Here is a 27,033-nt window from a genome sequence, read left to right as displayed (position 1 = left end):
ACTCACAGCGACGGTCTGCGATTAATCGCCGGTCCTAGCCTAAGACATGCTTTCTTCAGGTGTATGTATTGGCTTCTGTTCCTTACGACAATTCTCTTAAGATTGTTTTCTTTTCTTATCTTCAAGATTACCTGATGATTACCTGAAGATTTTGAACCGCCTTCAGGTGTTTACTGAACCAGTGATATAGCTTTCAATATAGGACAAACACAGACAAAGAATGTCCCACCACATTTAAAAAATATTTTTGATTGATCCAGTACATTTAAACCAAAGAACAAAAAGAGTTAGTTGAAGAATTATTGCTGAAACAGAATTTTGTTTTACAGATTCAGAGGAGTTTGCCGACAAATTTACGGATATCAGATTTACAGGACTTACGTCTCTCTCTCTCTCTCTCTCTCTCTCTCTCTCTCTCTCTCTCTCTCTCTCTCTCTCTCTCTCTCTCTCTCTCTCTCTCTCTCTCTCTCTCTCTCTCTCTCTCTAAAAGGAAGAACATATAAAACTTCAACTAGATTTTATTCAAATAATATATAACTAATTAATTTTTGTTAATCCACACACCGAGAATGGATAGGTTTTTGGCAATGACATACAAACGTCTCGTTTTCCAGCGATTCACTGTTTGTTGGGGTTTTTGGGGTTTTTTTTGGTATTTTGTCATATACTAGATCCGTTATGCAGTCCAGACATTCTTTGTGCAAAGCTTCATCGTCTGAAAAAAATATGTCCACTTTTCCTCTAAGGGGGAGATACTTTCTGGGTGTTCGCTATCATTGGGGCGAGTTGACTAAACAGTATGGGGCGAGTTGGTTTTAGCTTTGGGTCGAATTGACCTGCTCCCGAAACGAGGGGTGCAAGGGCGTCGTCGTCGTCGGGGGATTCAGGGGTTCATACGAGCCGCCCCCTCCGCCCTTTTTAAGCCAGCATGAACTAAAAATTGAAAATTATTTTTGATCATCTCGATTTGTGAGAGTCGTATAGGTTAAATTTAGATCATTAAATATTTTCGATCCCCCCCCCCCCCCCCCCCCACACACACACACACTTGTGAAAAGCTGGCAACGCCCCTGGGGTGTTCCACATTCTGCAAATAATACTTTCTGGAAGGTGTCGTAGTATTCATATTTATTACATACCTATTCAAAGTTAATATTGTGATCGATACATTTTCAAATCGTGTGTTAAATTTATATTGTATTACACATGTGCAATCTGGACCTTTTTATTTTTACTGCAGTTAGCGCCTTTTATTTACTGACGTCATATTTCATTTACAAATTACGTCATATCGGATTTGAAACATTATACAAGGCTGCCGCAGAGTATGATTCTTAACGTTAAATGAATCCATGAAAGGAGTTTTGATCATATATTTAACAGACTGTTGTTATGACGTTAAATTAAAAACCTTTAGTAAGACATAAAAGAAGGTATTTATTGCACTCGTTTATTTTGCGATCTCTGCGCAAAATAAACTCGTACAATAAATAAGCGAAAACAACGTATGTGAAGTTCTGTATATTTATAGGTCATATAGTGTTTTTAACTATATAAGTTAACATTGTGGCCTGTAGAATTATATTTGGTGTAATACAACCTTAATATGTAGCGTAAAAACCAGTCTATCAAACTGTAGCAAGGGAGGCTACTAGTACTAGTCTAGTATTATTCGCAATTTCGGAACGCGTTGAATTAAGTTGGAAGAATATCCTAGCTTTAAGAAGATGCTGACTTCATTATCTAGGAGGAACTTGTTTCTTTTGACGTTTTGTTTCAACCTTGGTGTTTGTTTAGGTTAGTATTATTACTTCTTTCTATTATGAAAGCTTTAGAATCATTCTTATGTTAACGGTCCAAAAAGGGTTTAAGACTGTATTGTCCGAACCAAATTGTTAACAACTACAATACATTACTCTCCTACCTTTAATTACCGTTACATTTCCCTCAAATTTTGTGCAGACACAAGTTGTGAAAAAACCAGTAGTGTCACAGATTCCACATATGAGACTGTAACGATGTCGCCAGTATCGACTTCACTGAGATAGCATAGGGAAAAATACATGCAGTTTTCTGCCAGTCTGCCATTTTGCTTTTTTATGGAATACTCTTCAAGACAGGTGAAAGCCTCCGAAGTATGTGATACAATTAATATAAAATCAATAATCTCTAGTGGTATCATTAAAAAAAAAAGAGAAAAAAAAGTCATCACGTTTGCTTTTATATCATAACATGTTATGACGTTAGATTAAGTCATATCCTTTCACCCCTCTTGTCAAAATGACAGCCGCCACAAAATTACATGCTTTTTGCCCTATGCGATCTCAGCGAAGTCGATATAGGTGACATAGTTGTCATCTGGTATGTGGAATCTGTCATTGTAATGTTTTTTTTCAAGATTTCTGTCTGGACAAAATGTGGGTAAACTCTAAAGGAAAATAAAGGTAGGAGAGCAATTTATTGTAGTTGTTAACAATTTGGTTCGGACAATAGTCCGCCACAATGGGGTTTTTTTTCGTAAATAATTTGTTTGGTTTGACGTAAGAAAAAAAGTAAAAGTGTTTTGGAAATTAAAAAGAAATTACTATTTCGTGTGCAATTTAGAAATCAATCGGCACATAAATAAATAACTTTTAGTAAATTCCATAGTATGACAAAAAGGACGTTCCCTGTGGGACGGACTATAAGGTCGACGACAGTCGTTTTTTTGCACCGTTATTTTGGCGTCGTACACAATACATATAGCATGTCTTGCCGTAATTTCACGTGCAATCCAAATTTCGTAAACGTTACAATTTTTTTATTTCAGGATTTCCTTCAAACACATCCAAGTACATTAGTAATGTTCAAACAAAACATTTTCAATAGCAATTTTGCAATTAAAATTATTCAATACTTTGCTTAATGTGCAGGGCGAGTTGATTCCCTCTATTTAGCAAATTTAAAATGGCGGGCATTTGTTTATGTTATGAAGATTTATTTTGTTAATAATGATGCAAGTACTTCAATCTTCCAACAACAACCTTCAAAACCTTCCCCGCCATTCTAAATTTGCTACAAAGAGCAAAGCAACTCGCCCTACACATTGGGAAAAGCATTCACTTAATGTGCACCCCAGTGGCGTAGGAAGGTGCAAAAAAAAAGGGGGGGGGGGGGGGCACACTTTTATATTTACACACTTTTACACTATTATAAAGCAAAATACCTGAAACGTAGGGGGCATCTTACATAATTATACAGAAAATATAAAATATAATTGTTATAAAACATTATAGATTCTGATTGTCTATAATCAACTCTGGCCGTAATGCCCTAAAAATCTCCATCTATCGAGGACAAATGTCCTTGCCCTCTAATTTGACAAATTCGAGGCCTGGTAAACTAGTAATATATGACAACAGGAAGATAAATATTATTGGGCTATTTTGAGAGTTGGCATTCAGTTAGACTAATATATGTATCATTGTTTTAAATGAAAAATAAAGTACGACAATTTATCAATTATGATACCTTTTGCCTTCACCACGTGATGTTGGGTTGTTGTTTTTTTTGGTTGTTGTTTGCTTCCAAAAATTAAAAACCATGTCATAATTACATTTTAAAAATTGAAATTAAAAATCATGTCGAAATTACATTAAACAAAATTATTTGTTACTAAACGTCGATTTGGAATGGCGGGAGCAGTCAGTAAAGTACAATCGAACCACAGCAGTGGATCTATTCTCTGGTAATTCGTGTTACCCCATTCGAACCACTGCCACATTACTGGTAAACCAAAGGTCATTGTATGTGCTGTCCTGTCTGTAGGAAAGTGCATATAAGAGATATATTGCTGCATACTGCTTGACTCGACAGAAACATTAGGTGGGACAAGGGGAAATGAACAAGACATGTGTATGTTAATGTACAGCCCGGCATAGATAATTTGAAATGATCATCTATAAAAAGAAATAAATGTTTTATTTAACGACGCACTCAACACATTTTATGTACGGTTATATGGCGTCAGACATATGGTTACGGACCACACAGAATTTGAGAGGAAACCCGCTGTCGCCACTACATGGGCTACTCTTTCCGATTAGCAGCAATCTATCTTTTAAGTGTGCTTCCCACAGATAGGATAGTACAAACGATGGCCTTTGTTGAACCAGTTATGGATCACTGGTCGGTGCAAGTGGTTTACACCTAACCATTGAGCCTTGCGGAACACTCACTCAGGGTTTGGAGTTGGTATCTGGATTAAAAATCCCATGGCTCGACTGGGATCCGAACCCATTACCTACCAGCCTGTAGACCGATGGCCTAACCACAACGCCACCGAGGCCGGTGATCATCTATAGAAAGAAGGAAATGTTTTATTTACGACGCACTTTATTTACAGTTATATGGCGTCAGACGCCTGGTTGAAGAAGGAAGGAAATGTTTTATTTAACAACACACTCAACACATTTCATTTACGGTTATGTGGCGTCAGACATATGGTAAAGGACCACACATATATTGAGAGAGGAAACCCGCTGTCGCCACTCCATGGGCTACTCTTTTTGATTAGCAACAAGGGATCTTTTATATGCAACATCCCACAGACAGGATAACACACACCACGGCCTTTAATGTACCAGTCGTGGTGCACTGGCCGGAACTAGAAATAGCCCAATGGGGCCCACCGACGGGGATCGATCCCAGACCGACCGCGCATCAAGCGAACGCTTTACCACTGGGCTACGTCCCGTCCCTAGTCATCTATTGATGCAAATAATAAAGTTTATGGTTGGAATTCTTGTTTTATTATGAAACTGTATGTTGTATTTGCAGGTGTATCTTTGAATATTACTGGATCTTCTCATTCAGTGCTTGGTCAGTCGTTTACATTCACCTGCATCGTCACAGATGCAGCTAATCTTAATGATGGAGTGGATTTTCATAGAACTGCATACTCTATTCCATTAGGTGGCCTTGACCAGGCCATGGCTACATGTTCAGTGTTTATTATTCCACCAGATGGGTACACTGTGGCATGTGGAAGTGGAACAAACAGTACCTTGGCTACCACTAAAATCTATACCCTTGTGATTAACAGTGCCGCACGCAGTGATGATAGCACGTGGTGGTGTCAACTGACGGCAGAGAAAACAAGAAGCAATACTTTCAGACTGCCTGTCTATTGTAAGTGATGTCCACTGCAATTATCGTGATAATCCCTATCCATATTCTTCTTTCCAGATTTTTCTTGTTTACATAACAACATAACATGGTTCAACATTCATACATTAGACACCCACTTAAAACAGTTAATTAAAAAAACAAAAACCCAAACATATAAGAAAACGGTTGTGCAGTATACCACAACGATTGTAATGAATATAACTCCCATACATATCACATATTATTGTCTATATACATAATATGAAATGCAAAACCTTTACCTTACCGTTATACATGCACACATAATCATGTTATAATTTTATTATTGTTGTATATTGTGAAACGATGATTCAAGGCACCCCAACCTTGACATTGCTAGTGATCAGGGGTTATAAAGGTTTAGAAAAAGAAAAAAACCCTTAAAAACCCCGTCCATTCATCTCACCATCCATCCAGCAGGCCTTGAACTTAACAGCGGCACCGATGGCAATTGCTGTCGTTGAGATATAAATTGCCCTAGGTAGAGAGCATCACCAATGGCACTTTTGTGCCTTTGGTAAAACTCCTCAACAATGACGAAATGTATACACCTGGTGTACATTATCTGCCAATATTTAACTTTGCACTTTTAAAAGTTGTCTACAAATAACAAGTTAGCCTTTCAGTCAGGTTTATTTTGTGCAAATGTCAAATTGCCATAGGCAGGCTCAAAACTGCCGTCGGTGGACTGTTTCGCCCTTTGCAATTCTTTTAAAAATTGCCGTAGGAGACAAATTCTTAAGTTCAAGACTTGTGATTATCCATTATGCCTTCAAGGGCCCTATTGTGTTTTCATAAGACCCTGTTTATCTGTATTTTACTCCTAATTGTGCCTGTTTGTGACGGCACTGTAATTTTTCTCTGCACACTGTTTGTTTCGGAGACTGGCTATGAAGCACACCGTAATATATGTGGCACCGTGAAATCTAAAAATGCAGGCATGGTGCATTATTTTATCAATTTCTCCAGAACCACTTTTAGCAGTAGGGATGCATCGATATGGCTAAAACCGTATTGCGATACATATATTGCAAGATAGTTGATATTATTTAATAGGTTTGTTTCTTTTTCAAGTGAAATCAGAAGGAATAAACATTTTAATAAACTTTGTTTATTATCTATAGTTAACATGTAAATCATTTAGTGCATTTTTTTCCAAGAAAATTAGCACTTTTTTCGATGTCTAAAACTGAACAGCTACATGAAGGCCTATTCAAGCAATCCAAAAACTGTCATTCCTTTATTTATATTTATAAGTATAACGACTAAAACAGTGGTGGCAACGTCTTCTGAGTGTATAGTAGTTTTCAATTAATTGCATGTTACACCTGTTCTTTGAGTTATGCTGAACACTAAACATGGTTTTGTCAAAATAAATTTTGGATGTTATTTAGCCTACGTTAATTTCGGCTGTTACAGTGATTGCTTTTGAAAAATTATCCCGTTTGTTGATTATCTAGATATAACATGCCGCGACCTTTTGCCATGTGTACAACTAGTTTGACCATTGATAATAATATAATAAAGACTCTTCCATCGTGTTATTATAAAATTTTAAATGACGTAGTGAATCAATTTTATTATTCGCGAAAGTTTGTTTTTGTTGTTGTTGTTTTTGGTTTGGTTTTGTTTGTTTCTTGTTCTTTTTTTTCGGGGGTGGGAGTGGGGGGGAGGGGGGGTCTTCACAAATAATTGGTCAAGTGTTTTTAAAAATCATATTGCCTGCATTTACGACACAGCAGTGACGAACGGTTTAACATATTATTATTAATATTTGCCGTGCATACTGTCGCATGTCATTTCTTACGTTGTTATTAATAATTAACTACATTACACAGAGGATGTACCAGTTTTCCTTATCGAAAACATTGCATGTCTGAGTACGTTGGGTAGTGGATAGTAGATTGCTTAAAATAGGTAAGTGTGTACATACAGCTTGCGAACTATGGTCATTCTAAATTTATATATTATTATTAATACAAAAGAAAAAATATGTATCAGAATGTGAAACCCACGAATATATTGTTCTTTTTGGTACCGAATAACGAATACGTATCGTGGACAGCCTGTATTCGGTGCAGCGAATACGTATCGTGGACAACCTGCATTCAGTGCAGCGAATACGTATCGTGGACAACCTGCATTCGGTGCAGAGAATACGTATCGTGGACAACCTGCATTCGGTGCAGCGACCGGCCTCGGTGGCGTCGTGGCAGGCCATCGGTCTACAGGCTGGTAGGTACTGGGTTCGGATCCCAGTCGAGGCATGGGATTTTTAATCCAGATACCGACTCCAAACCCTGAGTGAGTGCTCCGCAAGGCTCAATGGGTAGGTGTAAACCACTTGCACCGACCAGTGATCCATAACTGGTTCAACAAAGGCCATGGTTTGTGCTATCCTGCCTGTGGGAAGCGCAAATAAAATATCCCATGCTGCTAATCGGAAGAGTAGCCCATGTAGTGGCGAAAGCGGCTTTCCTCTTAGAATCTGTGTGGTCCTTAACCATATGTTTGACGCCATATAACCATAAATAAAATGTGTTGAGTGCGTCGTTAAATAAAACATTTCTTTCGGTGCAGCGAATACGTTACTGAATCGTTGCAGCTCTACTTCATACTGTTTTAGTCCTACGTTTGTCTTACATTTTCCTTCTATTTTCCTATTTTTGTCCTACATTTTATATATTTTTATTCCTACTTTTGTCCTACGTTTTATATATTTTTTATTCCTACTGTTGTCCTATTTTCTTAAAGGTGTGCTGGACAGCCTGTAATAGCTTAACAAAAGTATTCCAGTTTACAATACCATTTAATGCCACAATCCGAAGTTACGTGTGTGATGTTTTCCTTGCTGTCTGATAGCAATGTGATACTTTTGGAAAACACTGCAGTTCATTGCTAACATGTTTTGTGTAACCCCATCTTCATAAATCAAGGCTAATATTCGTTCCTCGTATTCAGCCTTGATACATGTAGTCAAGATTACTGATATCCACTATTAGCGCCCTCTATTGGTAGAACATTTGTAGCACCGATTATGTCCCTTACACGATGACATCGCTGACCAATCACAGCATCGGTAACATGTAACAATCTTGAAAGCAATATCAGTGTTCGCCCGCCAACATGGAGTTTACATAACAAGGGAATCTATAAGAAGCGTTGCAATTCGTTGCAATTAGATCTCATCGCATCCAATGAAATTTAAGCATTTTGTGGCACGATTTCTTGACGACATGTATCAAGGCTGAATACGAGGAATGAATATTAGCCTTGATTTATGAAGATGGTGTAAGCCCCACTGCTTTTAGCTAACATGTTTTGTGTAACACCCACTGCCCCCCCCCCCCCATGTTTTTGTGTAACCCCCCCCCCCCCCCCCCCACACACACACACACTGCTTTTAGCTACATCTAATGAGAAGTGCTATCAATAACCGAGAGTACACTTTACCAATCCAAGATTTTTTAAACAATTTAACTTATTGCCATGTAAATTAAAAATAGAACATATAAACATTATTAAAAGACTTATGGACTTATTAGTCACATAACGCACTGGTGAATGTATGATTTCACCTTTTAAAAATTAATTGTTGTAATACTAAACGAAATGCATTTTTCCCGTTGTGGCCGAACCTTTTCCTAAAGGAACAATAACCATTGGAATTAAAAGTAACTTTAGCAAAAAAACAAACAAACAAAATTAGGTTTTGGATAATTCAACAGGATTAGTTCCGTTTCCTTCGTTATTACAAAATACCGAATAACGGCAGTCTCGGCAGAAAAAAACTATCTTGGAAATGGATATTTATTATTTATTAACCCAAAACATACAATTTATATGCATGCATATGTTATATAATTTAAAAAAGGAACATTTATATATTCATGAATTTTTTATTATTTAAATGTGGGTTTGTTTGCTTAAATGTGAAAATATTTTAGAAATTCGCCCTATAGTCTGATGCTAACTTGAGTTCATTTTCTTTACTTTTCCCCCCACCATCAGATGGCCCAGTTGAAGGCAGAGTTAAATTCAATTCTACTACAAGTGTCGAAGGACAAGACCTGACTGTGGACTGCACTGCTGACTGTAACCCGCCATGTGACTACTCCTGGACACTGGGTGATAATAAAATCACAACAAGTCCTCTGTTAAATCTGACAGACATCAGCAGCAATCAGGACGGGAATGTCTACAACTGTACAGTGACCAACTCTGCTATACCTAAAACTATAAGTGAGCTGTTTATACTGAAGGTGGATTGTAAGTATTATTTTGTACATGTTAGAAAATATTTACGCAGGTGAAATTACAGGTCAGGCCCGTAGGAACCGGGGAGTGGGGGGGGGGGGGGGGGGGGGGGCACGTTGCCCCATTTGAGCCTTTTTTCCTTTTTTTACATATTAATGTTTGCCATTGTAACTTGAATCCGATGTAAATTTATACCTGATCCGTCAGTGCCCCCCCCCCCCCCCCCCCCCCTCCACTCCCAAAGTCGTTCCTACGGGCCTGCAGGTCCATGTATAATGACAACTGCTCTGTTTCAATGCATGTACATCTGTATAGTTACATTCTGTTGGCAGTAAACACTGTTTTTCGTAATAATGCAGAATAGCAAAATCCCCACCTCAACCCTTATATCAAGTATCTGGGCCCCGTAACCAAAAAAACCCCAACCCCAACTAATGTTGCACATTGTATATTTGTAAGTTACGCATTTGCAACAAATATAAAAATGTACCTCAAAGTGAGAGAAGCTAATGTTTGGGTTTTTGCACAGTCCTTTACACTGTTTTTATTTAATTGTTGAATTTTTATATTGATGTTGATCATCACTTTAGTTTTGCATTAACCATAGTTTGACACCCAATAGCCGATGTATTTTTCGTGCTGGGGTGTCGTTAAACATTCATTCATTAATTCTAATGTTTTGGCTTCATACACAATAAATATATAATAACATACAAGTTTCTTAATGTAATTTCACTTGAAATCCTTATTTCATAAATAGTACAATAGTTAAATCACAAGATTTTCTTCAAACACAGTTAGGTGCATTAGTAATGGACACACCGGCCTCGGTGGCGTCGTGGCAGGCCATCGGTCTACAGGTTGGTAGGTACTGGGTTCGGATCCCAGTCGAGGCATGGGATTTTTAATCCAGATACCGACTCCAAACCCTGAGTGAGTGCTCCGCAAGGCTCAATGGGTAGGTGTAAACCACTTGCACCGACCAGTGATCCATAACTGGTTCAACAAAGGCCTTGGTTTGTGCTATCCTGCCTGTGGGAAGTGCAAATAAAAGATCCCTTGCTGCCAATCGGAAGAGTAGCCCATGTAATGGCGACAGCGGGTTTCCTCTCAAAATCTGTGTGGTCCTTAACCATATGTCTGACGCCATATAACCGTAAATACAATGTGTTGAGTGCGTCGTTAAATAAAACATTTCTTTCTTTCTTTCTAGTAATGGACAAAAAAACAACAACATCAATAACAATTTTGGATACTTGGATACTGGCGTCGTTTAAATTCAATTAGCTATATTATTGCAGTGATTGGCCACATTAAAATAAAAAAAACCCCAATTAAACTGGTCTACATACCTTGACCCTTGTCAAAACAGTTCCGAGAGCAGACAACACAATTTACATGTCGGTATGTTTTTATTTTTCACAATTTTAGACGATACATTAAGTTTTAAAATTTTAAACAAAGTAAAAGTATCATTCGTCAAATATATCATATAAAAATAATTACCATTAGATATGTTATATTTATTATGCACGAAACCAAACCAAACAAAGGTGCAAAAAATGACTGTCATCGACCGTAGTATTAATTTATGCTCATACTTTTAATCCATGGACCAGAGGGGGTTACCGGTACCCTTGCCTTGAAATATTGACAATTTGTGTATGGCTTTATCATATACTTTTTCTGATCAAAGTTTAACTTTTATGGTGATTTACCCACATTTCACAGAGGTATGACCTTCGAATTTAGGAAATGTGGGTCCGGTAGGGGACATGTAATTGTTTTAGCAGTACTCTCAGAATGCTTGTTTTACTGAATACTGTCATAATGTATTAGGTGTCCACAACTCAAGATTATAGCCAGTCACCCAGAATAAAGACAAGGAAAACGTTTTTACATGTTATTGTTGTCAAAACACTAGCGTGTGCCTCTTGCACAACTGGGGGCGGAACATAGCCCAGTGGTAAAGCACTCGCTTGATGCACGATCGGTCTGGGATCGATTCACGTCGGTGGGCCCATCGGGCAATATCTCGTTCCAGCCAGTGCACTACGACTGGCATATCAAAGGCTAACATGCATCCTGTCTGTGCGATGCTAGGCTCACGCCAGCCGATCACCAATTCGCCATGGGCTAATGGCGAACAGAATATTTGCCAAATCACCAAACTGGCGAAACGAAATCTGACATCTCGGTATATAAAGAAACTAATGTCCGATTTTCTACAAAGCCGACCGACGTGACTTGTTTGTCAAAATTAATCACTTTTTTTTCTAATTAATTTTCCACACACACGGTCATGCTTACAATGAGTTCAGGTCCGACTTCAGCCACACGTTTGCGTTGTTCGCTGTCACTGAAAGTAGTCCTATCATCTTATTAATTGAAAACCTTTTTTTTCTGGGATTTTACACAATTTTCGGAAACATTATATGGTATGGTATCAGTATGCTGATCTATAGTATAGTGCTAGAAAATGCGTTTGGCCAGCAGGGGACATGTAGTACTCCCAGAATGCCTGTTTACATTATACTGATTATTGACTTTAATTATATTGAGCATTATTTTCATTCATGTTTGATCATTTTCATGCATTTAGGGTGTTAGCCTTGAGACTACTGGAAGGAAATATTTTATTTAACGACGCACTCAGCACATTTTATTTACGGTTATATGACGTCAGACATATGGTTAAGGACCACACATATATTGAGAGAGGAAACCCGCTGTCGCCACTTCATGGGCTACTCTTTTTCGATCAGCAGCAAGGGATCTTTTATATGCACCATCCCATAGACAGGATAGCACATACCACGGCCTTTGATGTATCAGTCGTGGTGCACTGGCTATAGCAAGAAATAGCGCAATGGGCTCACTGACGGGGATCGATCCCAAACCGACCGCGCATCAAGCGAGCACTGTACCATTGGAGTACGCCTCGCCCTGAGACTACTGGATTAACTGTAGCAAAACTAGGATGGTTAGGTACAGTTGTAAAAGTCAGCACTGTTTTTGTTTGTTTTTTGGAGGGCGGGGGGGGGGGGGGGTTGTTGTGGCGGGTTTTCTCGTTGTGACAGTATTTTAGAGATGTTAGAGCAGTAATGTGTCTGTAATTATAAAGAAAATCTATAAGGTAAAATTGCTTAATTTTACTAATTTGTGTTCAGACCCTTTATTCTCAACCCTGAAACCACAATTTGTGCTAAGCACAATAATGAGCTCTTTTTTTGTCCTAAGTGTTTCTGATCAGAAAAGTAACATTTGACAATTTTATTTTAAAAAACATCAATCAAAATAACAGAAAATATACATTATTCAAAACAGTGAATGTAGTATAAAGAATGTTGTAAAGTAAACTGAACACTTTTCATTTTAATCAGACAAAGGACCTGTCTGCCAGTTGGCCTGCATTATTGCCATCATGGGGATCGTTATTGTTGGAGAATTATCACTGTACAAATAGTGAACCAGCAAAATTGAAGTATATATAAACAAACGGGACTCGTGGTAACAGTCAAAACGTACCTCTGATTTGTGCAGACATTGGTGGTTTAGGTGGAAGCAGTGAATAGTATCGCTATGTTAATTAATAGTGTTGTATATTTCTAGATGATCCAGAACGCATGTCTGCCTTAAGTGCAGGTGCGATATCGGGAATTGTGATCGCTGTTGTTCTGGCTCTTTTTGTTCCTACTGTGTGGATACTTTATAAGAGGTAATTAAATAATATATAATTATATGTGTAGTCAAACTTTGGTAACTCAAATTTGAAAGGGGCGACGAAATGGTTCGATTTGTATAGCACACCTCAAAACTGAAATGGTGCTGCAGATGGATGATTTCATCTAATTTTGTAATAAACTTTTGGTGCACTGCCCCCATTCCACACTTTTAAAATTTTGCAATGCCTGTTGAAAGGTGAATTAATATATAAATAGCAGTTTTACCCCAACCCTAGCTGTCGGCATCTTCCGGCTCCGTTTATGTATGTTTTATATATAAATAAATAATTTATGAAAACAGGTCACTTGAAAATTGGTGAAAGGTAATTAACAAATTAAAATACTGATTCCCAATCATTAACCAAACACATAGTCTTCGTTCTGCTTAGTCAGCGATCTATTATTATGCAATTAACGAGTCCCTCCACACAGGTACCAATTAACAAACACATACTCTTCGTTCTGCTTAGTCAGCGATCTATTATTATGCAATTAACGAGTCCCTCCACACACGTACCAATTAACAAACACATACTCTTCGTTCTGGTTAGTCAGCGATCTATTATTATGCAATTAGAGAGGTTCGGCACGGACGGGAACGCTTACGTATACTTATGGCTGACAAGTATACGTATACGTTTACGTCATATTCGCGCAATCCGCTTTGGCTGCTCGTTATTGACGTCTGGTGATAGAAATCAGTGTTGTAAGATGGCAAATTCACACCGGCGCGCGTTACAAATGGTGTTACATTGGACGACTTTGAGTGTCTGATGTTCGCATATAAAGTAAAAAGAAGACGGGGATCAACGTTCGCGAACTATGGTAGGTTTGATTTGGATAATTTTACTAACGAGCAATGTGTTGCTATGTTCCGCTTTGTAAAAAAGGATATTCACCGTCTATGTCAAGCTCTCAAAGAAAAAACCAAGGACTATAGGTGCTTTCCGTCTTGGTAAGAGTACACAATGATTTTGTTTTAGAAAATTTAAATGAAATGATTCTACTATACATATGTTATAAGTAGCACAAAACCCTCATATTACGTTCCACACAAATAAAACCACAATATACATATGAGTAACATATTTAACTAATTATCAATTAACATTAATTATGTAAATAAATATACATACGTTTCAGCCTCTACGTATAAATGGCGTTTTATACGTAATGCTTAGTCAGCGACCTATTATTATGCAATTAACGAGTCCCTCCACACACGTACCAATTAACAAACACATACTCTTCGCTCTGCTTAGTCAGCGATCTATTATTATGCAATTACCGAGTCCCTCCACACACGTACCAATTAACAAACACATACTCTTCGCTCTGCTTAGTCAGCGATCTATTATTATGCAATTAACGAGTCCCTCCACACACGTACCAGTTAACAAACACATACTCTTCGTTCTGCTTACTCAGCGATCTATTATTATGCAATTAACGAGTCCCTCCACACACGCACCAATTAACAAACACATACTCTTCGTTCTGCTTACTCAGCGATCTATTATTATGCAATTAACGAGTCCCTCCACACACGTACCAATTAACAAACACATACTCTTCGTTCTGCTTACTCAGCGATCTATTATTATGCAATTAACGAGTCCCTCCACACACGCACCAATTACCAATTGTCTGAAGTTTCTAACCAAATGTGTTTCGTTAATTCCATTGCTTTAATTTGATCTCCGCACAAGCTTTGCACCAATAAACAATACAGGAGTTTATCCTGGAAGGATTTCCTAATATAGAAGGATTTTTTTAATTTACGAAAAGCTCATTGGCGTTGCTAGGATTTCATATTGGCGGAACCCATACTAGCGAGGGAGGGGGGGGGGGGGGGGGGGGGGGGGTCCAAAATGGCTACGAGTTGGAGCAAATATATACGGTTATGATAAACACGAAGAGGGAACCATTTTGTATTCTCTAGATTCTAAGTTTCTGTGCACTTTAGTCGTGTTTTTCTACTGTTCTCTTTGGAACATTTTCTGTAACAACTAATAACTTTTACCCTATAGTTTGGCCATGATTGCAAAGAAATTACTTCGGAATATGTTCTTTAACCAATTTGGTGCCTTTCGGTTGGACATTTATTAAAGGGACTATAATGTTGTCTATAATGGCTGGGACATTTTAATAATAATAACAATAATAATAATAATAATAATAATAATAATATATCGACACATTTTTCATACAACTGTTAATTATTTTGATGATATTTCTATTGAATATTTTGTGATCTGTATGGTTATGCAGAAAATGCTTAGGTAGTAATTTGAGTAATAGCTTTCAAAAATGTATTTAATCGGCTTTCCTATATATTATTTCTTTTATTATTTCTCGACATATTCCCGCGGTACACAGTTTGGATGAATTGAAGTTTCCACATAGTATCTTCTATTTAGAGCTTTGCTGTAGGAGGGCGGAACTTCTAAATATTTTCCTGGTTCGGGGATACGGATGAGGTTCTTTTGACGATGAAAAGGCGATGATGGAAAAACTTACGAAATGTCTCCTTTTTTTTCTCTTTTTTTTGTGTTAGTATCATTTCTTTTTAACATATTTTTTTCATGCTTAAATACAGTTATAAACATTTATTTTATTTTGGCATGTGTATACTATTCTTTTAATAAAAGAGACTTGCAACATTTTTCATGCAGCTGCTGGTGTTGCGTACTAAGGAAACCACGTCATTCTTGTAGAGTACATGTATGCCGTCTTGCTATATAATATGGCCAGTGGTAAAGCGTTCGCCTGATACCATTGGGTAATTTCTACTTGAAGCCTGTGCACCACGACTGGTATATCAAAGGTGTTTGATATCCTGTCTGGTGGATGATACATAGAAAAGATCCATTGCTATTCATGGAAAAAATATGTTTCCTCTCTAAGACTAAATGTCAGAATTTCAAATGTTTGACATCCAATGACCGATCATAAATAAATTAATGTTCTCTAGTGGTGTTTTAAAGAATACAACATTTTAACAATATGTGACCGTGTGATTTTGACTTCAAAGAAAGACATGCAAGGCATTTGATTATAGTATTTATTACACAAGAGTTGATTTAGGCTACTATATATTATTATTATTATTATTATTATTATTATTATTATTATACCCTTTGGTCATTCGTAAATATAACTGAATCACGTGACGCATTCGTCCAAAATTGTAATTTATTTTCGTAAATCAGTCTCTCTCTCTCTCTCTCTCTCTCTCTCTCTCTCTCTCTCTCTCTCTCTCTCTCTCTCTGTTGTATATATAACAAAATATAAAAAAATCAGCACACTTGTTGTTTTAAACAACATGAATTGTAAAATTGGCTAAACAGATGGCATTATTAACCGTATGGGTCACATACCACTGACAAATTGGCTGTTTTATAACAACTGCGTTTTTGTTCTTTTTGCGAGTATTTTCCTCTTTGTTAATATTAAAATTCTATATTAAACGTTATATTAGACATTTTATATATTTAGTTTACAATCTAGAAATAATCAGCCAAAACCAGTTATTTGTTTTATAATTTAAATTTAAAATTTACCACAGCCCAGCGAAAAATGTGGGTGTTTTACTCCATTTTTTGTTTTAGTTAGTACCCTTCATTGTATTTTGGAAGTGCTCGTTTACCTTCCGATATTGAATGGATTCATCTGTCAGTAATTAATGTTTTCAAACTGTGTTAAGTCATCTATCCGTGTTGGCATATTTCAAGATTTCAAACTGAATTTACTTGAATGTGACTGTCACTCTCATATCATCTTTGAGGAAGATGAAAGCTTTCCATCTCGTTCTCTGTATATCACTTTCTACCTTCACCAATATATACTAAACATATTTATTCCGTGTTGGAATGATATAGGCGAATGTAATTCATCATTGTAGCCATTATTAATGTGCTGGAAAAGGTGCTCCCAACTCAATAAATATAACTCTTTTTTTTTAATATTGGTGAAAGTGAATGTCATAGCAATACTGTTTGTAAGATGTTTTAACATACTTGTTGTTACCAAAGTTATGACATTCGTAAAATAAATTGTCTTCATCATTCAGTGAGGACAAAGTGATAATAACTACTTAATACTTTATTATCCTCTATTTATTTCGGTTATTTCAATACTAATCTTTGATAATTCAACCCTGACACTGCCATACTTGTGTATGGGGTCAATAAAAAAACCCAATAATAATAATAGAAAAAAAATCTTTGATAATTCTGTTACCATAACACTAAAAGAAATATTACTATTTATGTTATGTAACATTACGAGTAAATCATATATTATATTTATTTACAGGAAAATAAAGAAGAAAGCTGAAGATGTACAGAACGAATCAAATAACTAACAGAAACCAAACTAGTAACCGAATACGGAATACAGAAACATGCTAACGCTAGAACTCCACAGTTTAATTTTTTTAGAGATTGTGTTACCTTTGAGTATTCGAGTGGTTTTTTTTTTTTTTTTTTTTTTTTTTTAATAATAGTATAGCTCAAATTAGTTTCCTCTCGAAGACTATATATCAAAATTACTAAATGTTTAACGTGATTAATAAATCAATGTACTCTAGTGGTGTCATTAAGCAAAACAAACTAACGGTTTCATCTGGTATTTTACTACAATTTGGCAAAACATTATACCTACTTTATCTCAAGGTTAAATATGAACTTAAAGGGGCTGTCCAGAGTTTGCCGTCATTGTAACGTTTCTGATTAACTTACGCATATCCAAATGCATTTATTCAGCTTTAAGGTTGCGAGTTCACGGTACATCTCTCTTGCTCATACACAAAAATGCATAAAGTCGGGTTTACCTAATAATTATAGGAATGACGTGTTCATACTATATATCAATGTGAACACACATACCACTAATATATTACAGCGAACAGTACTTCTAGTTTCACAAGTAGGAAACTTGCGATACGTTTAAATTGTCATATTTTATAAAAAAATAGCATACATTCTAAATACGCACTAAAATGGAAATATTTCATTATCTATATCAATATCCATTACCTATATCAATGGTTTTCTTACTGTATATATGTCACGGTTACGTGTGTTCATTAGACAAACTTTAGATGGTTTACATTTTTATTGTTGCATTGTGTGGTCTTAGTCCAGGAGCCATGGGTTCATTTTATTTTTAAAAAATACCCTTTCATCCAACTTGATGTAAAACCTTTTCTGCATTTATTTTTGCATATCCCATTAAGTGCAAATATTTTACAGAAGTGGTTTGTTAATGTGATCAGGAAGTGGATAATATTCATAAAATGGTATCGAAATGGACTGTATGGTACCTACCTTATAGATAAACGTTCTCACAAACAATGAGTAAAAGGAATGGAGTAATATCGACATTAAAAAAAAAAAAAAAAAAAAAAAAAAATCCCACACCATCATATGATTATTATCCGGCAAATATAGGTTCCCCCGAAAATCAGCCAATCGCTCCTGGACTAGCTACGGAATTTTATCTTTCATTGTTTCTTTAACTAAATAGTGTTCATATCTTTTTGTGTACATATTTTTAAATACATGTAGTTATAGTTGTATAGTTATATACAGTTATATAGTTACACATTTCAGAAAAGTTAGGGGAATAAAAGCCAATTAAAGAAGTATCAAGAGGAATCACTGTCTAGGAATAGATGGATGATAATAATGAAGGAATTGGGAAGAAATGACAACCAACAGTTCATGGTGACAGCAGATTGAGTGGCTGGAAACGGCCTTGAAACAAGATATGGGATGACATGTGAAAATTGAATGTTTGCGTCTTTTTGGTCAATCGGTAGTGTAGTGGGTATGCCATCGTACTGGGTTCTTATCTTACCAGAGGCAGTGGGGGATTTTGTTTATGCCAGTACCGGCTCCAACCCAGAGTGAGTGCACCGCTTGGCTCAGTGGTAGTATGAGGTCACATACACCGAGTTTCAACCACTTCATGGCTGCGATTATGAGTGTGTCTCCCGAGTGTATGACCTCAAATGGGGGATGATTGCCCGGCATGCACTGCAGGTTGGGGGTTCCCCGGTCTCGGGTGATACAAAGATAGCTCAACTGACAGCAAGCGTGCGTGGAGCACCGACCTGTCAAGTAGCCCCATGTATGTAAGGGGGCGAGACGTAACCCAGTAGTAAAACGTTCGCTTGATGCGCGGTCGGTCTGGGATCAATCCCTGTCGGTGGGCCCATTGGGCTATTTCTCTGGTATATCAAAGCCCGTGGTATGCGCTATCCTGTCTGTGGGATGGTGCATAGAAAAGATCCCTTACTGCTAATCGGAATGAGTAGCCCATCAAGTGGCGACAGCGGGTTTCTTCTCTCAATATTTGTGTGGTGCTTAACCATATGCCTGACGCCGTATAACCGTAAACAAAATGTCTTTGTCTCTTCCCTTGAACAATATGGAGTGGTGTTCTGTCAGTCATAGTGAAGCCACCACCACGCATCATAACTGAACCACCAACAAATCTGTTGTAAGTCGTGAGGTTGACGTTTGGTTGGCGTTCATTTTGACGTCTCCAAATGCGACCACACGTGTTCCCCCCCACCACTCCCTCTCCCCAAAAAACAAACAAAGTAAATAAATAAAATAAAAACAAATAAGGAAATAACAATAAAAAATAAATGAATAATATAATATCATGAATAGCTTCACCTAGACAACATAACTCAACAAAGAAAGAAATAAAACCTATCTGGCAAATCCAGATTACCCCAAAATCAAACATTATTTTCGTAATGTAAATAACTTGATTTTTCATGGTTACGTATTTTTAGACGGGCTGTATGATGTTAACGTTTTTCATTGTTACACTTTGTGGGCTTAGTCAAGGGGTCATTTTATTTTATTTGTTCTCAATTCATCCTACTTGATGTAAATCTTTTTATGCCACAAGCTCCACACCCCCCCCCCCCCCCCCCCCACACCCCTCGAAAAAACAAATAATATATATATTTTAAAAATCATGAATAGCTACTCCTAAATAAATTATGGCTCCTGGACTAGCTCCAGTATTTTACCTTTCATTGTTTCATTTGCTTTCTTAATGTATATAGCTAGATGTTTCATGATTACGCATTCTTTACACGGACGTTAGATGGTCTACGCTTTTTTTATTGTTAAAATTTGTGGCCTTCGTCCGGGATCTATGATTTCCTTTGATTTGGGTGGGGGTTTATCCGCATTTCACAAGATTAGATTAGATTAAAATAAAATACGATTATTGTTGTTTCACATTGTTTTGGTGGTTTTCTACCCCCCTTTTTTTGAGGGGATGGTTTTTAAAAATGTTCGAATGTCTAGAGATTGCTTCGATTATAACGTTTCCAACTTAGGAAATATCTTCAGTGGGTAAAATTGGTTATTAAATGCATTGTCTTGTTTTGTACATTTAGTGCGTTTATGATTCTTCTAATGTTTATCTCTCAATAAAGTATGCACAGAACAAATATATATTGGAAAATCAAATGAACTTGGGCTATTAGAAACCTAAAGACAATCAGAAATACATTGGATGTACAGACACTAATATTGAAAATAACGAAATGTATTTAACGTGTCATTTCAGTCGTCAACAAACGTCTGTTAGCGGGAGAAATCAGCAATGGCTCTCTTCAATAGTGTTTGTGATTTTTGTATGTAGACAGTTTAATAAACAAGTAAAGATTAAATTAAGATAGTTTATACGTTTTATTGCCACACTGTTAGCACCGCTATGACGTTTCCCAGTGGAACGTCTCTTATACTGATTTGTGCAGCGTCCGTCCACCAATGTATATTTTAAAGTCTGTATTCTCCTTGAGTTTACAACTGATTGCTCTCAGGAGTGGTGCAATGATCATCTGGGTTAGTCTGAACAAAATAATAGAGATATGTCTGACATTTTCCATTTGAAACATTTGTTTTAATTTTAAACATTTAAATTGACATTTAAAACTGAAATGTTGAAAGTCTATCTTGTTCTATAGTTTTGAATTGATATTTATGAATCTCAGAACAATGATTCCCAGGGGCACTCTTCACAAACTGGTGAAGATATATTTTTGAAGTCTGAATTGATGATTTTGTTAATTAAATTAAAACAAATATATTGTCCAGATTTGAAAGTTGACATTTTTTACAGTTTTGATTGCGTTATTTTGAAATTCACTGTGAATTATCATCTACTAGCAACACAATTTAAATTTATATTTAAATTACGGAGCTCTCTAGACTGACCGACCTCTTGTTGTTTATTTAAATACACAGTTCAACTTAATGAGAGAGAGAGAGAGAGAGAGAGAGAGAGAGAGAGAGAGAGAGAGAGAGAGAGAGAGACACACACACAGAGAGAGAGAGAGAGAGAGAGAGAGAGACACAGAGAGAGAGAGGACGTAAGTCCTGTAAATCTGATATCCGTAAATTTGTCGTCAAACTTCTCTGAATCTGTAAAATCTTTTCTGTTTTAGCAATAATTCTTCAACTAACTCTTTTTGTTCTTTGGTTTTAATGCACTGGGTCAATCAAAAAAATATTTTTAATATGGTGAGACATTCTTTGTCTTTGTGTTTGTCCTATATTGAAAGCTATATCACTTTTACTAATGTACATATCGCTGTCAACTAACTTTGTTATTTAGTTATAAAGGTAATGATTGCTTTAGCTGCACAAATATTTTATTATATTGTGACCTGTGCATTGCTAAATTGATTATTAGGACCAAATTTTATTACTTTTTAATCCGATGCAGAAGTCGCTCAGATCATTCACTGGTCAGAAACAATGTTCTGAAAGATAACCCACCTAACCCCAACACAACCCCCTCCCCCCCCCCCCTCCAAAAACAAAACAAAACAACAACAACAACAAAAAACCCACAAACCCCCCCCCCCCCCCACACACACACACACCCAACCAAACCCCAACACACACACCCCAAAAAACAAAAAAAACAACAACAACAAACAAACAAAAACACACAAACAACATCAACACAATACTTTAATCACCCACTTTCCCCTCCCCCACCCAGAAATAACCCTATAAAATTCTACATAATCAGGGAAGCTCGGTTCAACTCTGCTAGCCAAACAAGTCCAGTATCAGACTTCATCTCAAAGAACAAATAAGACATAACCTTCAAAATAGTCAAAGATATCACATCAGTTTTAAACCATGAAGAGCGACTTGAAACATTTTCAGACATGAAAATCAAGGATCACCGCCTGCACTTTTAGACACGGAAGAACTAAGGTAATGCACTAAGTCGGGCACATGCAAAAAGTATAGATGGTTCTGTTAGTCAATATGGTGATAACCAAATGTTGAGCAACATTTTGTAATTGATAGCTTATTTACCTAAGAACCCACCGTAAATGTGGCATGGAATCGATACATCAACAAGAGCCTAAAGGGTTCAGTGGGGTAGAAAGGAAAACAAGAAGTGAAGAGGATGTACAGGTCACAACATACCAATGTTATGTGTTGATGTCTCCTTACTTGGCACCGTGTGATCATAAAGAAGTCAACAAAAGACTACACTTGCAGTGTAAAGTTACTAGTAAAACGTTTTTGTTCGATGACTATGAGTGCATACATCAATTATGGAGTATCACCGTTGTAAGTTTGCTTAAATGTCAATAACGTAGTGCCGTGACCTCGATTAATTTACATCTAATTTGCAAAGTTATCAACTTCTCAAAGTATGTGATCTGAAAAATATCACATACTTTGATTGCACTGGAAATGCTAGATATTATATGATATATGAAATCCTAGATATTATATGATATATATATATATATATATATATATATATATATATATATATATATATATATACACACACACACACACTATCTGACCTCATGTTGACCTAATGCTGACCTCTAGAGTGATTTTTCAACATGCCAATCAGATTAATTTTGATGAGGATAGTGTAAGCTATCAAATTATACCAGTTGTTTGCTTTTAACAAATTGGTTTATCAATACCTTTTTAAGGCTTTTTTTTTTTTTAGAATTGGCCTCCTGACTATTAGTAAAATAGTATTTTGCTGGGTTTTTTATCGACATAGAAGTAGATTTGTAGGCTTTCACCCAGAACGTATGAACACATACAACATGAATACACACATCCACAAAGAACAGTCCTGGAAACAGAGCCATAGTTTTTGAGTAGGTGGTCACGGAAAGGTAACATTTGTCCTCATGGCTAGAAATGATTATTGGGATGTGGTGAATATGACACCACTTTACGGCGTCAAAAATGCGTGCAAAAAAAAATAGAGGCCATTTTTGGAGATTTTTCGGAATTTAACATTCATAACTTGATGGGTGTTTTTGGTATCAAACCCTATGTTTGTTAGGGTCAAAGAACACGGAAATAATATTTGTAAGATGATTTGGTGTAAATTTTACCTGGATTTAAAAGTAATACACAAATACTGGGTTATTTCCTTTTTACACAAGCTATATATCTGTCTCATTTCCATCCCGTCTGTATTAATGTTTCGATGTTTCGATACCTGGCAATCTTAAATATGTTTGTAATCCAAATTAATTTAATAAATGCTGATATAAAAGTCCTTTAGGCGTTGTCCTTGTTTTGCTGTAACATAATTTCTTAAAAGTATCTAATATCCCTTTTTTTATTATAGTGTAGATACTGTCGTCAACATATGTTAAATTCCAAATATAGTTTAATCCAAGTGATGATGATGATAACTAGTTTAACGTGCCCATATACCACTAGGGTTTCGAACACGCCCATCCCGAGTCCGACCTCCGATAAGATCGGTGGCCTGACTCGGGATGGAGGGGGGGGGGGGGGGGGGAGGTGAAAATGGGCAGAATTTTGAAAATAACAATTAGTAAAAAAGTTAATAGAATAAATACAAAAAAGAAAAAGGTTACAAGCCAAAAATAAAAAGAATTGACTGCTCGGCCGAATATTTATATAATTTGGAGCATTTTAGAAGGACAGTCCAAAATTAAACAAGAGAAAGAAGAGAGGATCGGACTATTTAATAATATTTTTAAAAAAGGAAGTAATTTCGACATAAAATTTTGAATGCAGATCTAAAAGTTTAAAGTCCGATCGATATGTCCACGCGAGTGGCCTCGTTAAGGCCGTTTGGGTGCACAGCTTAAAGGGACGAGATGGGTTGCATCCCGTCAAGAAAACCCCTAGATTGACAGTCGATAGACGTTGAAGGTGTAGTGCTGTGCTGAAATACAGATCTTGAGAAGCTGGATCCGTCTGAACGAGAGACAGTATCAGACTAGCGTATAGTCCAGTCGTCATGGGTTGGTATAGTGGTGCGAACGGGCCCGACTCCGGAGGATACGAGATGGTATCACTATAAAGCAAGGTAAAGTCTAGAAAAAGAGTAGTAGGGGCCGAGGCCGCTTCCTATTTCTTCTTAGAGTGGAGCGGTCAATCTTCCAGTGCTGCTAGGACAGGCTCGGACATGTAGAGACTAAACGCGAACAACCGTGGCGTTCTGCAGAATGGCCGTCATACGAGTCACGAAAAAAAACAAGTCGACAGTCAGACGGAGAAATGACGTGGAGGCAAGGAATCTCGCTAAAAAAGAACCCAACCTGGTGGTGCAGGCTGTCGAAACAAGAAGCGTTCCAGCGTTCAATCAGTTCCAATGGCCGCATACATCCCAGTACAAAACTTCATTTCGCTGACAAAAACAACGAAATGAAGGACCCCCGAGTCGAGCACACGAAAGCCCGTGCAGTGTTCACACGCGAAACAAACACGTCTTACCGCGTGGAGCTCCAGACTGGGAATTTGATAGCTTCACTCTAGAGGTCAGCATTAGGTCAAAATGAGGTCAGATAGTGTCAAAACGTGTGTGTGTGTGTGTATATATATATATATATATATATATATATATATATATATATATATATATATATATATATATATATATATATATATATATAGATATATAGATATATATATATAGAGATATAGAGAGAGAGAGAGAGAGAGAGAGAGAGAGAGAGAGAGAGAGAGAGAGAGAGAGTGTGACTGGTTTTTGGTTCTACTTTCAACGCCATAATTTATCTGCTATCTACTCAGAACTCAACCCAGCACCCAGTACATGCATCGATGATGCATGGCCAATACTCACTGGTTTAAGCCGGTTGCTTGGTGTACACAAATGAATCCATAAAACTGTCTACCTCTGAACCTCCAGTTTCTGCCCCCTCCCCATCCTTCCTGGACAAACCTCAGGGGTCCTACATTCTGCACACTGGGATGTGCAACCTCCTCTATCCTTACATTTACCATCTGCAGCTATTGCAACATCATGGGCACCACCCAGTGTGTATCATAGTGAACGTTTTGTTTTGCTGGAACATTTTTAATTTTTGCAGTCTCACCAGGGTGAAGGAGGTCAAGATGAGTTCTCAACTTCCTTCCCGTTAAAGGTTCCAAGGGGTCTTGCCAGTCGTCGTGTGTGGCATAACTCGATATCTGAACAAAAAGCGAGACACTTTTGAGTCTGCAGATCACCCTTCAATTGTTTTCATTGCTTCTTTGAATGTTTGGACACAACGTTCTGCTAGTCCGTTGGAGGAAGCAATCTTTATGTGTTTAATATTGTTTCGAGCCATGGATGCTTCAAATTTACTGCTTATAAAAGAAGTGGCATTATTGGATACAACGGTGGTAGGCAAGCTATGCGTGGAAAATGTCATTTTGAGTTTCTCGATTGTAGCTTGCAAAAGTTGCTGTTGTCATGACATGTACATCCATCCATTTTGAGAAAGCATCAACTATAATCAGGATACGACTACTCTTGATACCCATATTACAAGTCCACCATAAGTGCTCAGCTCATTTCTTCAATTCAGGTTCATCTGAATTCGTCCAACCATTCGTAATGAATCTTTTCACTCTCGAAAGAACAAGATTAGCACAAGTCAGTTTCCTTGATTTCCTCAGTTGTAACTGGAGAAGAATCAAGAAAGTTAATCAAAAACACATTTTCTGCAGGGGTAGGCACAGATTCAGGTTTCATAGTTTGCAGATGTCTGCTCGTGGCATTAGCATGCCCAATGTTCTTACCCAGAATATACCTGAGTGTGTAGTTATTTCATTGTTCCTGCGCCGCCGGTAAGAGGACTGCCACTATTCCAGGACTGGCGTACACATTTTTTTCAAGATTTATTAAACACTCACATTCAACGTGTAACAAGAGAACAATTCAAATATATAATTAATGAATGAATGAATGAATGAATGTTTAACGACACCCCAGCACGAAAAATACATCGGCTATTGGGTGTCAAACTATGGTAATGCAAATAAATAAAGTGATGATCAACATCAATATAAAAATTCAAGGTTTAAACAAAAACAGTGTAAAGAACTGTGCAAAAATACAAATACAAATATCACAGAATTTTACGGACACCGAATTTTACTCTAAACTTCAATATGTGCTGTATTGGCCATTCTCAAAGAGAATGTTACACCCCTGCACCACGGTGAGGTTACAGCACACGCAGGGGAAATATATAATTAAGACGACAAGAACAGATGTCAACACAGAACACAAGACATTGAACAAATATGCTGAGAAACGTCAGTTCATAAGACTAGATAATGTTTTAATAAATATAGCTATTTTTTATATAAATAATGGTGCATTACATATTAATAGCATACCTTTCAATTTAAAAACGCTATTATTAAATTCAATAATATTGTTTTATATATTTTCTTGTAATGTTTTTAATATTATCATTTGTGCAACTGAATAAATAATGGGATTCTTCCCCATTACCAGTATTACAAAGTTTGCATTTTCTAAACAAAAATTCTAG

At 36.9% G+C, this 27,033-nt stretch overlaps 1 protein-coding gene across 1 annotated transcript; it reads left to right on the top strand.

Moving 5' to 3' along the window:
* Positions 1-1,440: 1,440 nt before the first annotated feature.
* Positions 1,441-19,435, top strand: LOC121378146 (carcinoembryonic antigen-related cell adhesion molecule 8-like). The gene is made up of 5 exons (XM_041506248.1): positions 1,441-1,797; positions 4,819-5,169; positions 9,199-9,456; positions 13,057-13,162; positions 17,487-19,435. The coding sequence occupies exons 1-5, from the start codon at positions 1,728-1,730 to the stop codon at positions 17,533-17,535; spliced, it is 834 nt and encodes a 277-aa protein (XP_041362182.1). The 5' UTR covers positions 1,441-1,727; the 3' UTR covers positions 17,536-19,435.
* The last annotated feature ends 7,598 nt before the right edge of the window (positions 19,436-27,033 follow it).

The sequence above is a fragment of the Gigantopelta aegis genome, chromosome 7 (assembly GCF_016097555.1).
Source record: "Gigantopelta aegis isolate Gae_Host chromosome 7, Gae_host_genome, whole genome shotgun sequence".
Classification (NCBI taxonomy): Eukaryota; Metazoa; Mollusca; class Gastropoda; order Neomphalida; family Peltospiridae; genus Gigantopelta; species Gigantopelta aegis.
The sequence above is the reverse complement of the archived record's forward strand: the minus strand, read 5'-3'. Positions and strand labels throughout refer to the sequence as shown.

What these genes read in the sequence shown, in the direction of transcription:
- LOC121378146 (XM_041506248.1), top strand. Translation starts at nt 1,728, where the DNA reads ATGCTGACTTCATTATCTAGGAGGAACTTGTTTCTTTTGACGTTTTGT. An exon ending in GTTTATACTGAAGGTGGATT is followed by an intron (nt 9,457 to 13,056) that starts GTAAGTATTATT and finishes GTATATTTCTAG; the next exon opens with ATGATCCAGAACGCATGTCT. An exon ending in GTGTGGATACTTTATAAGAG is followed by an intron (nt 13,163 to 17,486) that starts GTAATTAAATAA and finishes ATTTATTTACAG; the next exon opens with GAAAATAAAGAAGAAAGCTG.